Source organism: Pangasianodon hypophthalmus, chromosome 11 (genome assembly GCF_027358585.1).
Source record: "Pangasianodon hypophthalmus isolate fPanHyp1 chromosome 11, fPanHyp1.pri, whole genome shotgun sequence".
In the NCBI taxonomy this organism is placed as follows: domain Eukaryota; kingdom Metazoa; phylum Chordata; class Actinopteri; order Siluriformes; family Pangasiidae; genus Pangasianodon; species Pangasianodon hypophthalmus.
The window spans coordinates 4,287,792-4,299,511 of NC_069720.1; the positions used below are offsets into that span (position 1 = coordinate 4,287,792).

Genomic DNA, 11,720 nt, shown 5'->3' on the forward strand with positions numbered 1-11,720 from the left:
TCCTGGCCAGACTGACGTGATAAGTGGAGTTTCTAACATTTTTAAACGCAGGACCCTTCTGCCACCTGCTGGAAATGTCTGCCAAGCCTTTCTAGTCAGTACAGAACTCAGAGTAAAGGACAGACTGTAGAAGGAAACATTCAGATTCATTAGTTGGAACCAGCTTATGTTTGAGTTTAGGGAATTCATGTGATATCTCAGGTGATGATACATAATATCTAAGGAGTAAAGCACTCAGGATGTGCTGTTATAGGAAAATAATCAACGACACAGTGGTGTGGTGTGGACTGATGCAAAGCAGTTATTCTTACACTCTGAAGCTGAGAATGTTCTAATCAAAGCACGTCTCCTAGTGCATTATTCCTCTTATAGCACAGCAATCTACCAACGTGTACATTTTATCCATTTGTAGATACATTTATTTTTGTGGAATATCCATGAACAGTCATTCTCCCACACCAGCCTCTATTTTTTTTCTCTCTTGAAGTGAATAAGACAAAAAAAAACCCCACAGTTTGTCATGTTACTGAGAAAACAAAAAGTCCTCTATAATATTTTTATAAACTGGAATGCAAAAGTTTAACCACTGGGTGTGCTATTACAAAAAACATCCTAAGACAAATTAATATGTACTATACAAATTACTGTATATTTCATTATCGATTACCATTTACATACTGAGTATGTTTTAAAAGAAAATTGTAATATGGGAAACTCAGCAACAATTTAAACTTCATTCTATTTAGAATATGGTACTTGGCTTTAACCTAATTTTCATCTGTGCATTGTAGAAACTGTTCATGCTGAAAGCTTTTTATAAAATAAACTCTGACACAGAGCTGTATTGGGTTGTTTGTTGCTTTTAGGCTACGCAAGAATTCTTCCAAAAGCCTTTGTATAAAACATGTAAGTGTCTTTTAAAATGCATAGAAGTAGTGCCTACTTTCATACTGAATATTATGTGAATAAACACACACACACAGCTACTTTACAAATTGGTCATAAAACAATAGTAAATATGAATCAATTTACATCAGTTTCCTGCATGAGCTTTAAAATCCAGGTACAACCAAATGACATGAAATGAGGTAGAGAAGTTAACATGTACTAAATCCAGTCAAGAACTAAAATAATTCTGATGGCTGTTGAACCAAAAAAAAAAAAAAAACACTGAAGGAAAACAGATACAGTCCCACACACACAATTAAGTGAAGTTATGAGAAGCAAGGCGATAACTTTCTGTTGTTCTAGAAGATTCCAGGCAGTAGGCGGTAACGCACGGTGGCCGTGTAGCGTTTCCAGTCCTTACCGTACTTGCTGCTGCAGCGATGCTCATCGCGGATACAGCGGTGCAGCAGCAGGATAGTCATGTAGACGATGTAGAAGTAGGGCAGCAGGTGCCCGTGGCTGCATGCCATGCAGTACGCCAGCGCACCCAGCAGGTCGCCTGTGTAGTTAAGGTGACGTGCGGCGCCCCAGAAGCCTGATGTGAGCAGCTTGCTCTTATGAATGCCGCCATCAGCGGAGTGATACGAGCACTCGATGAAGGTTGGCTTGCTGCCCCAGATTTTGCACTCACCCTGCGTGCGCCGGAACAAGTCCTTCTGATGGTTGGCCGAGCGGAAGATGTAGTAGCCGACCAGGCCGAGGACGAGGACGGCCCAGGCGTAAGGCGTGGAGAGCTGGATTGGGTTGTAGACCAGGTACAGGCCCTGAAACAGAGCATCATGAGAGAAAGGTGAGAGATACTCAATATTTCTTACATAAACATGTGGCTTAATCTTCCATTCTGTCCACTTCTTAGCAATAGATCACCCAGTAGACTAATTTTAAAATGCTTAATAGCTTCGTCTCACTTACTAGTAATAATTTAGACAAATAATAATAGTAAATAACATAGCATTGGGAGAAACCTGAGGGAAGGTTTTGTGAGAATAGGTAGGAGTAGAAATGTGCGGCGGCCTTGGAAAACCCTTCACATGGTGAAATTATTGACATATACTGTATACTGTATATATATAGTTCTGAAAACTACAGACTTTCCTGCACTGAAATATGTTTCCCTTCTGCATGTGTCTCAACCAGAAGTTAAAAAAAAAAGGAGAAAGTTAGAAAACTGCATTTAAAGATTTTATTCCAATGTGCAGAAGCTTTACAGACGTTTTGAAAGCCGGTATCTGATTACAAACTTAATTTATTAGGCTACTATCCTTCTCGTTTGAGGAATTTGCACTTAGCTAGCAAGGTTTTAGACATCTTTAGGCAGACTGAGTGTGTTTAATGCTGTGTTTGTTAAACTGGCGTGATCACAACCTGATCTTTCCAGGAAGATAGCTTAGGCAAAATTAAAAAGTATAAACATTAAAAGTAAAAGAAAAACATTTCCACATTTATTGTTTTCCTAAAAGTAGAGGTATGAAAGTATGTCATATAACCAGTTTGGTCCAAACCCTGAATTTCTGTCTTTTTTTGACAAAATTTTCATTTTTCAGTACTTTTGTAGTTTACCTTGGTCCTCTCAGGTCATATTATTTACAGACATTGTACCAAGCACATACAGTTTTATGTAAAAAAAAGAAAAAAAAAAGTTTTTATGTTTTATACATATAATAATCATATCATTTCTATTATGTACTACTATATATATATATAATGTGCAATCAATCTCACTTTGTTTCAGGCTTCTATTTATATTTTTCTGGCCCAGAAATTAGCCCCGCCCCCAGAAGAAGCATAGCTGTTCGGGCCAGAAGGAAAGAAGGCTTGAAAATGTTTTGCAATTGCAATTTTTAGCAGATGCCCTGTTATTTTTACCCTGAGTGCACATTAATGCTTGAAGCTTTGTGAAGTGGTGTGTATCATTAACATACCTGTAGTGTGTAAAGGAAAGGCAGCCAGACGCAGTCGCCCCAGCCCAGGTACCAACCAAAGTGATCGTGGCAGATATCAATCGTTTTCAAATACCAGGCTTCATTCCAGAAGAAATCTAACACATAGATGGCCTGAGTGGAGAAGAGTGATTCATCACACACAGGCAGTGAACTCCAGGCATGAGAAAAAAAATATTATAAAAATATTTCTGACAGGGATGACTATCTCAAGTGTCTTTCATCAAAGTGAAGCCAGCAATCATTCAGACAGTGACATAATCCACACATAGTAACGCAAATCAGCATTAAAGGAATAGTCCAGTCTTGTTAACATATTAACGTAATGTCTACATCAGGGGTGTCAAGCTCATTTTACATAACAAGCCACATTACAATTAGTCAAATGTTAAGTGGGCTGGACCGAATAATCAGTTTAGTAGACCAGTAACTCCTCTTAAATGTGTTCATTTATCAGCATTTATCTTAAAGGCACATTCTTAACATGCAAATTGAACATACGTCACCTACAAAATGGATCAACATATTGCAGTTCATTAACAAAAATTCCCAATTATATAAATTTAAATATACAACAGCTTACATAAGTATTCACACCCCTTGAACATTTCCATATTTTGTAGTGTTACATCCTGGTAATGAAATTGTCTTAATTGGAATCTACACAAAATAGCCTATAATGTAGAAGTGAGGGGGTAATTGATATAGTTTGCAAAATTATTTACAAATAAACAATCATAAAATTTGCAGTTGCATAAGTATGAAGCCCCTCAGCTAGTTCTTTGGGAAAGAAAAGACATATTAGTTACAGAGGTAAATTTGTGAGAATAGGTAGGTAAACTTGGTGTCAGTAGCTGAGTTTTTATGGCCCTGGGTTTATTGCTTTATTTTGCCTCATAGGGGAATAATTGAGACTATTCTTTTTTTTTAAATCATTTAAATCAATAACAGTCCACAAAATGATTTGAATTTAGAATAAGAAACACATGGGCCCATGGGCAATATGACTGACTCCCCTTCTCTGTACAACCTCTATATCTCAAAACTTCGGGAAAGTGTAATTAACTGTGTATTATGATTAAATGTATTGGTCTGCTCTGACAAAAAATGCATGAAGCACTCTTAGATTTTAGATTATTAGATTTATTACCAATTCAACAAACTACATTGGCCTTAGACTTCTGTATTAAGTGAGTGTAGAAATGCTCACCTGCAGCACATTGACCAGGATCATGGAGTTGGTCACATGACCATAGAGCTCCTGTTGCTTGGCAGCGTATGACAGATTAATCAAAGTCCAGGCGACGATCCCGGGCCGGCCGTTGAAGAAGAGCTTGAAGTCGAACCACTTTCCGATGCGTGGATTGAACTCGATGCCCATCATGAAGTCGTAAAAGAGGTTTCCTGTGAATTTGCTGCACGACACGAACCGGTCAGTCGGTAACACAATGGAACAAGATACAAATAACTAAAATATGTTCTTACCAGTCCTCTGGGTTGGTAGGGAACAAGTAGGCCTTGATAAAAACGAAGATGGAAACAGTGTAGCCGAGGATGTTGGTGCACCACAGCAGCGGGATCCAGTTGTCGAAGATGATGGTGGGAGAGAACCAGTGGAAGTGATAAGCATTGGCCACCCATAAAGCATGCGTTATAATCCAGCACTGCAGTCCGTTGATCTGATATTTATTAATCAGGCCTGAAAGAAGGAAAGCAGCGTGTGTTTATTAAGTTTTAACTTAAAGTACAGGAGTTTTATGAGCAAGAAAACAAAGATGTGAAATCAACCACAGTGATACCAGATAAACACATAGTATTATACCACAGCGATGCTAAATTCTCCATTCTGATTGGTTAAAAGGTGCTGATACACTTTCTATCACAGCAGTAAGGACAATAGTTCTGACTGCAAGGTTTATAGTAATGTAAACAAATTTGAATATGTTACTCTCAATAAACTGAATAAAAAACATGTGTATTCATGGATATGGTGAAGGAGTCTCCAGTGTCAGTGCTTTTAACAGCTTTTAACAGCTTCAAATTATCCGACATGGGAAAGTCTTCTTTCTCTGTAACATAAGAAGCTGCATTTTTTTCTTACTAATTTCAAGCGAGAGAGAGAAAAAAAAAGAAAGGCTGGAGTTGTTTTGCAGATGTACCGCAACATTAAATGTAACTATAAATGGATCAAAGTCACGCAGTGTTGTTCCTTAATAAATAAAAAATTGTAATCATTGGCAATTTGATGTTGTATAAGAGGAATAAAACTCTTTGAGACATGCCATTATATGAAAATAATCAACTATTTGTGCTCTGATGTGTCTCTGAGTTTCTTCTCACTTTTGTCCTTGTTTAATATGTCTAACTTATAATATTCTGGGCTAGTCCTCACCTCTCAGACACCACAGTATCTTTGCTAACAGTAATGCAGCATTATTTACCATGTGGGTTTACTGCAAAACCTACAAAATCTAAAGACAATAAAATCTTCTTCTGGATCAGTTTCCTCTGCTGTACAATCACAAGCTTGTGATGGCTGACACTGAGGCCGGTGATCTCGTTACCTGCTGGTGTACGAGCTCCTTCCTGCACCCCTCCTACGTAACCTGGCAGCACCTTGTGGGTAACATCTGGAATGCACATATACAGCACCATCTAGTGGAGAGAGGCCAAGTGCAAAAGTTAAAGAATCATGGTGGTATGGTATTTCCTCATTATTATTTTCTCCACACTTGGAACAACTGCTAATCAGACACTTGTGGAAATCAGACACAACTGATTATGGAATGTTTCCATTCAGCGTAATTATAGCTCTCTGCTAAGGTGTCATGGTTTGATGAGATTTAACCCTTAAAAACATAACTAGTGACACACTATTAATCCAGAACCTTATTTATCCGCTCTACTTCATCATTTTTGTTTCAGTCAGAATCCCACCTCAACCTTTTTGCTTTGAGCAATTAAACCATTTTGAAATCTCCAACTTTTAAAACATATTTTGCTCATTTTATTCCAGTTGACACAAAACAACTAGATTAGTTATGAATAATATTCTGTAATGTTTTCCAATAATGGAGCAGGTGTAATGTTCATACAATGCTTCCTCGTCAAGCTTCTTCCTTGCCAAGGCTGAAATATCTTTATGCCTGTGCCACATACCAGCAGCATTTCCAAGAATGCTCAGCAAAACAACAAACTACAAACCGAGTCACATGACATGCTACGTTCTAGTTCTTGGACTTCAAATCACAACCATCTATTCCCAATCAGCACAATTCCCATAAATAACCTGGACTTTGGCTGAATCTTTGTGAAGTCTCACACCTAGCATTCCACTAGTCACGCTCCTGAGCGTTTTGAACGTTCAAATTTAATTATCGACTTTAAATTTGCTTTGTCCTAGTGATGGCAAGATGAAGCGTCATGAAACAGTGAATCTTCCCAGTCACCTGTGCTGATAAATAGTTCATTTCTCAATGCTAAAAAATCTAGCTCAGCCAGCTACCATCTGCCAAAACACAGGCCAAACTGGTAGACCAGCACTTGTAGAAAGGAAATGGTTTCCTAAGTACTGCTATTAATGATCCAACACTGGATCAGTCATTATTAAGAAAATAATGCAAGTATAAGGCGAGTAGAACATCGCAAATGTTTTCTACACTGATCAATTTAGACAATTTAGTAATCAGGAACTACCTGGCAATGATGGTCTACCAGTTTGTTCAACTCGGCCTGTGTTTTGGCAGCTGGTAGCCGGTAGCTGGATTTTTCACCAGGGGCTACACTAGGTCCTCAAATGGTTAAAAAAAGAATACACACCAATGTGTGCTATGTAAAACTGTTCTACATGACAGCACCAGTAAAAAAAAAATGGCTGTTGTACGTTACATAAAGGATTTTTTTAATATGAAAGTGTCTTTTTTGTAGCGAAACATTACATTTTTAAATAATACACGTGTGCAGAGATATCTCTCTGTATGTTAAAAGACCTTATAATGCTAGTAGGTGCAAAAGGATCCTTGATGTAATCATGTCCTTAAGATTCAAATTTACAAATGAATACTGTGCTTCAATTGAACAGGGTTGAAACTGTGTTTCTTTAAATGGGCTCTGAATAGGGCTTTGAGATTGAATATGCTTCTACACAATCTATACAGATTATTGATGACTCGAAACAACCCGATAAAAATGGACCCGTACTCAGAGCAATCTCTAAATGAAGAAAACCACACAAACTGAGCTTCACATGAAAGCCTTCTCGCCACACGCTTGAAGCTTTCAGGTCCCAGCATAACATCACTAGCTTGTCCTTTTTGGACTTGTCTACGTCATTTAATAAAATCATGCACTTGGATCCAAACCCTGTCCATATCGCTTCACTAACAACCAGAGGTATATGCGAACCTCTCATGTGTATCGTTATTGGTGAAGGCAATCATATAACTACCCTCACTGTACAAGGTTTCCAAAAATTGTAATATAGTCATTTTTAACCTCACAGCTTATTATTTAGTGCTTCATTTTAAAACATAATTCTGCAACTACTGTGAAATGAATGGAAAAGGTATGTAGTTATGTTGTAGGTGTATAGAATGATGTATGCAAGTTTGAACTCACTAAATGTTCCTTGGAGAAACAATATCATGACAATATCGTATTGTAATTTTCACTGTTGTAATATGAACATTTTTACCTGGAAGGTGACCCAGGTGGCGTAGATTTTGGCAGCGGTCCATGTGAATGAAGGCGCTTGCTTCCAGATGCTCAGTGGACTGGCGTCTCCGTTGTACATGTCCAGCAGAACCAAGCTGACTGAGCACTGGTACTGATCACACGCCATGACGAAGAAGAAGACGATGAATGGGGCCAGGCACAGCAGCAGAATCACACCAGTCAACGAGAACCAGTCCACCTCCCTGGTGTAACCACAGATGAAGAAAGTTAAATTCCCTGCAACTGGCAACCTATCCAGCTCAGGATTAAAGTGCCAGCATATTGTTGAGTTCACTTAAAGCATATTTAATCAGAAATCACCATTAATTACTCAGTAACTACTGTGAAACTAGTAACAGAAAGTATGAAGTTATGAGTTCTTTTAATTTCCACATAACTAGGTCTAACATTTGAGTAAAAAAATGTGAATGTAACATTTTTAGCGTTCTGTTTATGTCCACTTTTACCACCTTGTATGAACTTACCATGCTCTCCCCCACTGGCCCGTCTCCGCTTTCCTCTCTTTCCGCCCCACATTGGTGCCACTGGGCTGAACCTTATGGCGCTTTCGGACACCCTCTGATGTACTCATGGATCTCTATCAAAGAAAAGGTGACAGAAACACAAAGGGAGTCACGTGGTATATATTAGTGATTTGCCTGACACTGATCTGACACTGAGTACTGATACTGTACTGATACTGGACTGAAATGCTGCACCAATATTGGATTGGATTTGGCATCGTTTTTAATCTGATTCACTGACGCTTGTTTCTTTCTTCAAACAGGTTCCCAACCCTAGTCCTGTACATTATAGTATTTTCCCTGTTCCCAACACACTTGATTGGACTAATCAGCTAATTAACAGCCCTTCCTGTACTGACGTGTGTGGGTTAGAGTAGGGGAAAACACTAAAATGTGCAGGTCAGAGGGTTCTCCAGCACCAGGATTGGGAATCTCTGGCTTGATGTATATCATCAGTTACTGTGAGGACATCATGATTGGATCATCTGTAATCTATACAGAGGTAACCTCTATACCACACCCAAGTGAGATTGGAAACCAAGGTCAAGGGTGCTGAATGGACTTGAGACTTAAAGATAACTTGTTATATAAAGTGTGCTAACATCTGTAATAAAGAACTTGGCCAAAGAGATTGATAAAGACTGTTACCACCCATTACGAACATAATAAGTCATGCAGGAATATTTCTGAAGGTGCATATAATGTCACAAATGCATTTTTATGATAAAAGTGCATTGATATTTGACAGTTGTTATGAACTAGCATCCCATCCAGGGAGTGTTGCCAACTTGTGACTTTTTAAGACCCCTTTGGTGACTTTCCATTTGTATGAATTAAGAGAGTGGGCTCAGTCGACTCACCACCAGTGTGTAAAGCCTGTCTGAGTATTGCCCAACGAGCAATCAATAATCACCATTATTCCCAATGACCAATCACTGATCACCATTATTCCCAATGACCAATCAATAATCACCATTATTCCCAACGACCAGTCACTGATCACCATTATTCCCAATGACCAATCACTGATCACCATTATTCTCAATGACCAATCACTGATCACCATTATTCCCAATGACCAATCAATAATCACCATTATTCCCAACGACCAGTCACTGATCACCATTATTCCCAATGACCAATCACTGATCACCATTATTCTCAATGACCAATCACTGATCACCATTATTCCCAATGACCAATCAATAATCACCATTATTCCCAATGACCAATCACTGATCACCATTATTCTCAATGACCAATCACTGATCACCATTGTTCCAATGACCAATCACTAATCACCATTGATCCCAATGGCCAATCAGTGATCACCATTATTCCCAATGAAAAACTTTTTTTGGTAAAGATAAGGTAAGTTTTTTTGTTAGGAGATGCTTATTTAACATTTATGGAAGGAGTCTCAGGTGTCAGTGCTTGTAACTGTCACAATGTTTTACAAAATTCCCAGCATGGAAAAGTCTCTAGGACAGAGGAATTTACATGTTCCTGTTTCTCGGTTGAAAGACAAGTTGTGTTTTTAGAGACAGAGAGACAGAGAGAAAGAGAGATGTTGGTGAGAGTATTACTGTTGATTGTTGCTGTAACGTAAGGGATAACAGGAACTAACTTGTCTCACGGATCTTCCACAACATTAAATCTAACCATAAACCATTAAAAGCACGATGTATCATTCATTAAAAAATTAAACATTATTATCATCGCAAATCGCTGCGGTATAAGTGGAATAATACACTTCAGACCATGCTGTTATCTGAAAATAATACATTAGGGGTCACCACAGTGGATCATTGGTCTGCATATTTGATTTGGCACAGTTTTTAGGCTGGATGCCCTTCCTGACGCAACCCTCCCCAGTTTTATCCGGCACTGGGAGTGCACTATCTTGTGTAACCCAAGTGGCTGGGGTTAGCTCCCTGGCAGGGAATCGAACCTGGGCTGCAGCAGCGAGAGCGCCGAGGCCTAACCACTAGTCCTTCAGGGACCCAGCTGGTAATGGGGTGGTATCACACTACAAATTGGCTTGTGACGTCACCTAGTGACACTTTGGGCATGCATTATTATTATAAATGGTGGCAACACTGCACCTAGGATGTATTCCCAACTTGCACCTTGGGATCCTGGGATAGGCTCTGGAGCCACCATGACCCTGATCAGGATAAAGTGGTTACTGAAGATGAATGAATGAATGAATGAATGACAGTTGTCTTAGACCCTCCAAGTGCTATAACCTTGCACACTGAGCTATTGCAACTCCACAACTAATTCACACAATGTAATTAATAAGAGAGACTTTTACACAATTCACTTATACACAATACACTTATGCATCTTCCACAAAGTTCTGCTGTAACACACCTCACTGAACTCCAGTGCACCATTTATTATCTAATAATATGAATTTCTGTTTATTCTAAGCGATCACTTTTAATCCATAAAGTTCATCTGCAATGCCAGAATTGTAACTGAAGCACAATAACAGTACAATAATATCAGTATTACAGTATATAACATTATATTAAATATTATATTAAACTATATTAAATAGTATTACTTACTTATTTATAGGGCACGAAGGAGTGCACAGCTCTACCTCTCGAAGAGAATCTGCCCAGATGTTGATAATACTCAGTAAAAAATGGGACGGGACTTTTGCAGAATTCCGACTCCGCCCACACCATATGTAAGATTTTTCGCCCAATTAGAATAACGTACACAAAATATCCAGCTCTGTGATTGGACAGCGCGGCCCTGACGCCATAAGCACCTGATGAGACTAGAGGAAGCGGAAAGCTGTACCTGTTGTTTAGAGCGTCGCACTGCGCTAGATTTACGCAGAACACTTGATTCTGGGCTTCAGGATCACGTTCATAATAAATAGAGGCAAGATATGAGAAATTACAGAAAACAAAACTTACCCAGCACAAATATCCGATTACAGTGGTTTCTTTCTTTCTTTTTTTTTTAAAAGTATATAATTAATAAATGGTGCATTTGCTGGATTATAATTATATGGATTATAAACATAAAAACTTAAATTTGACCTGAAAAAGTCCATAGAGGCAAATGGATTAAAAGTCCACATTTATATCACACACACACACACACACACACACACACACACACACACATATATATATATATATATATATATATATATATATATATATATATATATATATATATATATGTGTGTGTGTGTGTGTGTGTGTGTGTGTGTGTGTGTATGTCTATAGCTGCTTTAATGTAAGTGATAACAGGAACTAACTTATTTTGCGGACATTCCACAACAATACAGTGTAACTCTAAATGGACAAAAAGTATGACTTCATCATTGGCAATTGTTGGCAAATTGTTTGACCTGAAACAATTCATGAACGCATGTGGATTATAAGTCCACATTTAGGTTAGGTTAGATTAGGTTCAACTTTATTGTCATTGTCAGAGTACGAGTACAGAGACAACGAAATGCACTCAGCATCCAACCAGTAGTGCAAATAGCAAATAAGTTAAAATGAGGTAAAAAGGTTACGGTGCAATAAGATGACAGTGTACAGGTAAAGGTAAACAATATGAT

At 38.4% G+C, this 11,720-nt stretch overlaps 1 protein-coding gene across 1 annotated transcript; it reads right to left on the bottom strand.

Moving 5' to 3' along the window:
• Positions 1-396: 396 nt before the first annotated feature.
• On the bottom strand, positions 397-10,826 carry dhcr7 (7-dehydrocholesterol reductase). Its single transcript, XM_026930361.3, has 8 exons — positions 10,702-10,826; positions 8,087-8,199; positions 7,582-7,804; positions 5,453-5,543; positions 4,374-4,587; positions 4,099-4,303; positions 2,871-3,002; positions 397-1,712 (listed from the first exon to the last, which is right to left on the bottom strand). The coding sequence occupies exons 2-8, from the start codon at positions 8,191-8,193 to the stop codon at positions 1,248-1,250; spliced, it is 1,437 nt and encodes a 478-aa protein (XP_026786162.3). The 5' UTR covers positions 8,194-8,199; positions 10,702-10,826; the 3' UTR covers positions 397-1,247.
• Positions 10,827-11,720: the final 894 nt, after the last annotated feature.

Excerpts from the sequence above, each read along its gene's own strand:
- dhcr7 (XM_026930361.3), bottom strand. The coding sequence starts at position 8,193 with ATGAGTACATCAGAGGGTGTCCGAAAGCGCCATAAGGTTCAGCCCAGT. Across the intron at positions 7,805-8,086 it reads GGCCAGTGGGGGAGAGCATG|GGAGGTGGACTGGTTCTCGT; the intron begins GTAAGTTCATAC and ends TGGTTACACCAG. Across the intron at positions 4,588-5,452 it reads AGGAGCTCGTACACCAGCAG|GCCTGATTAATAAATATCAG; the intron begins GTAACGAGATCA and ends TCCTTCTTTCAG.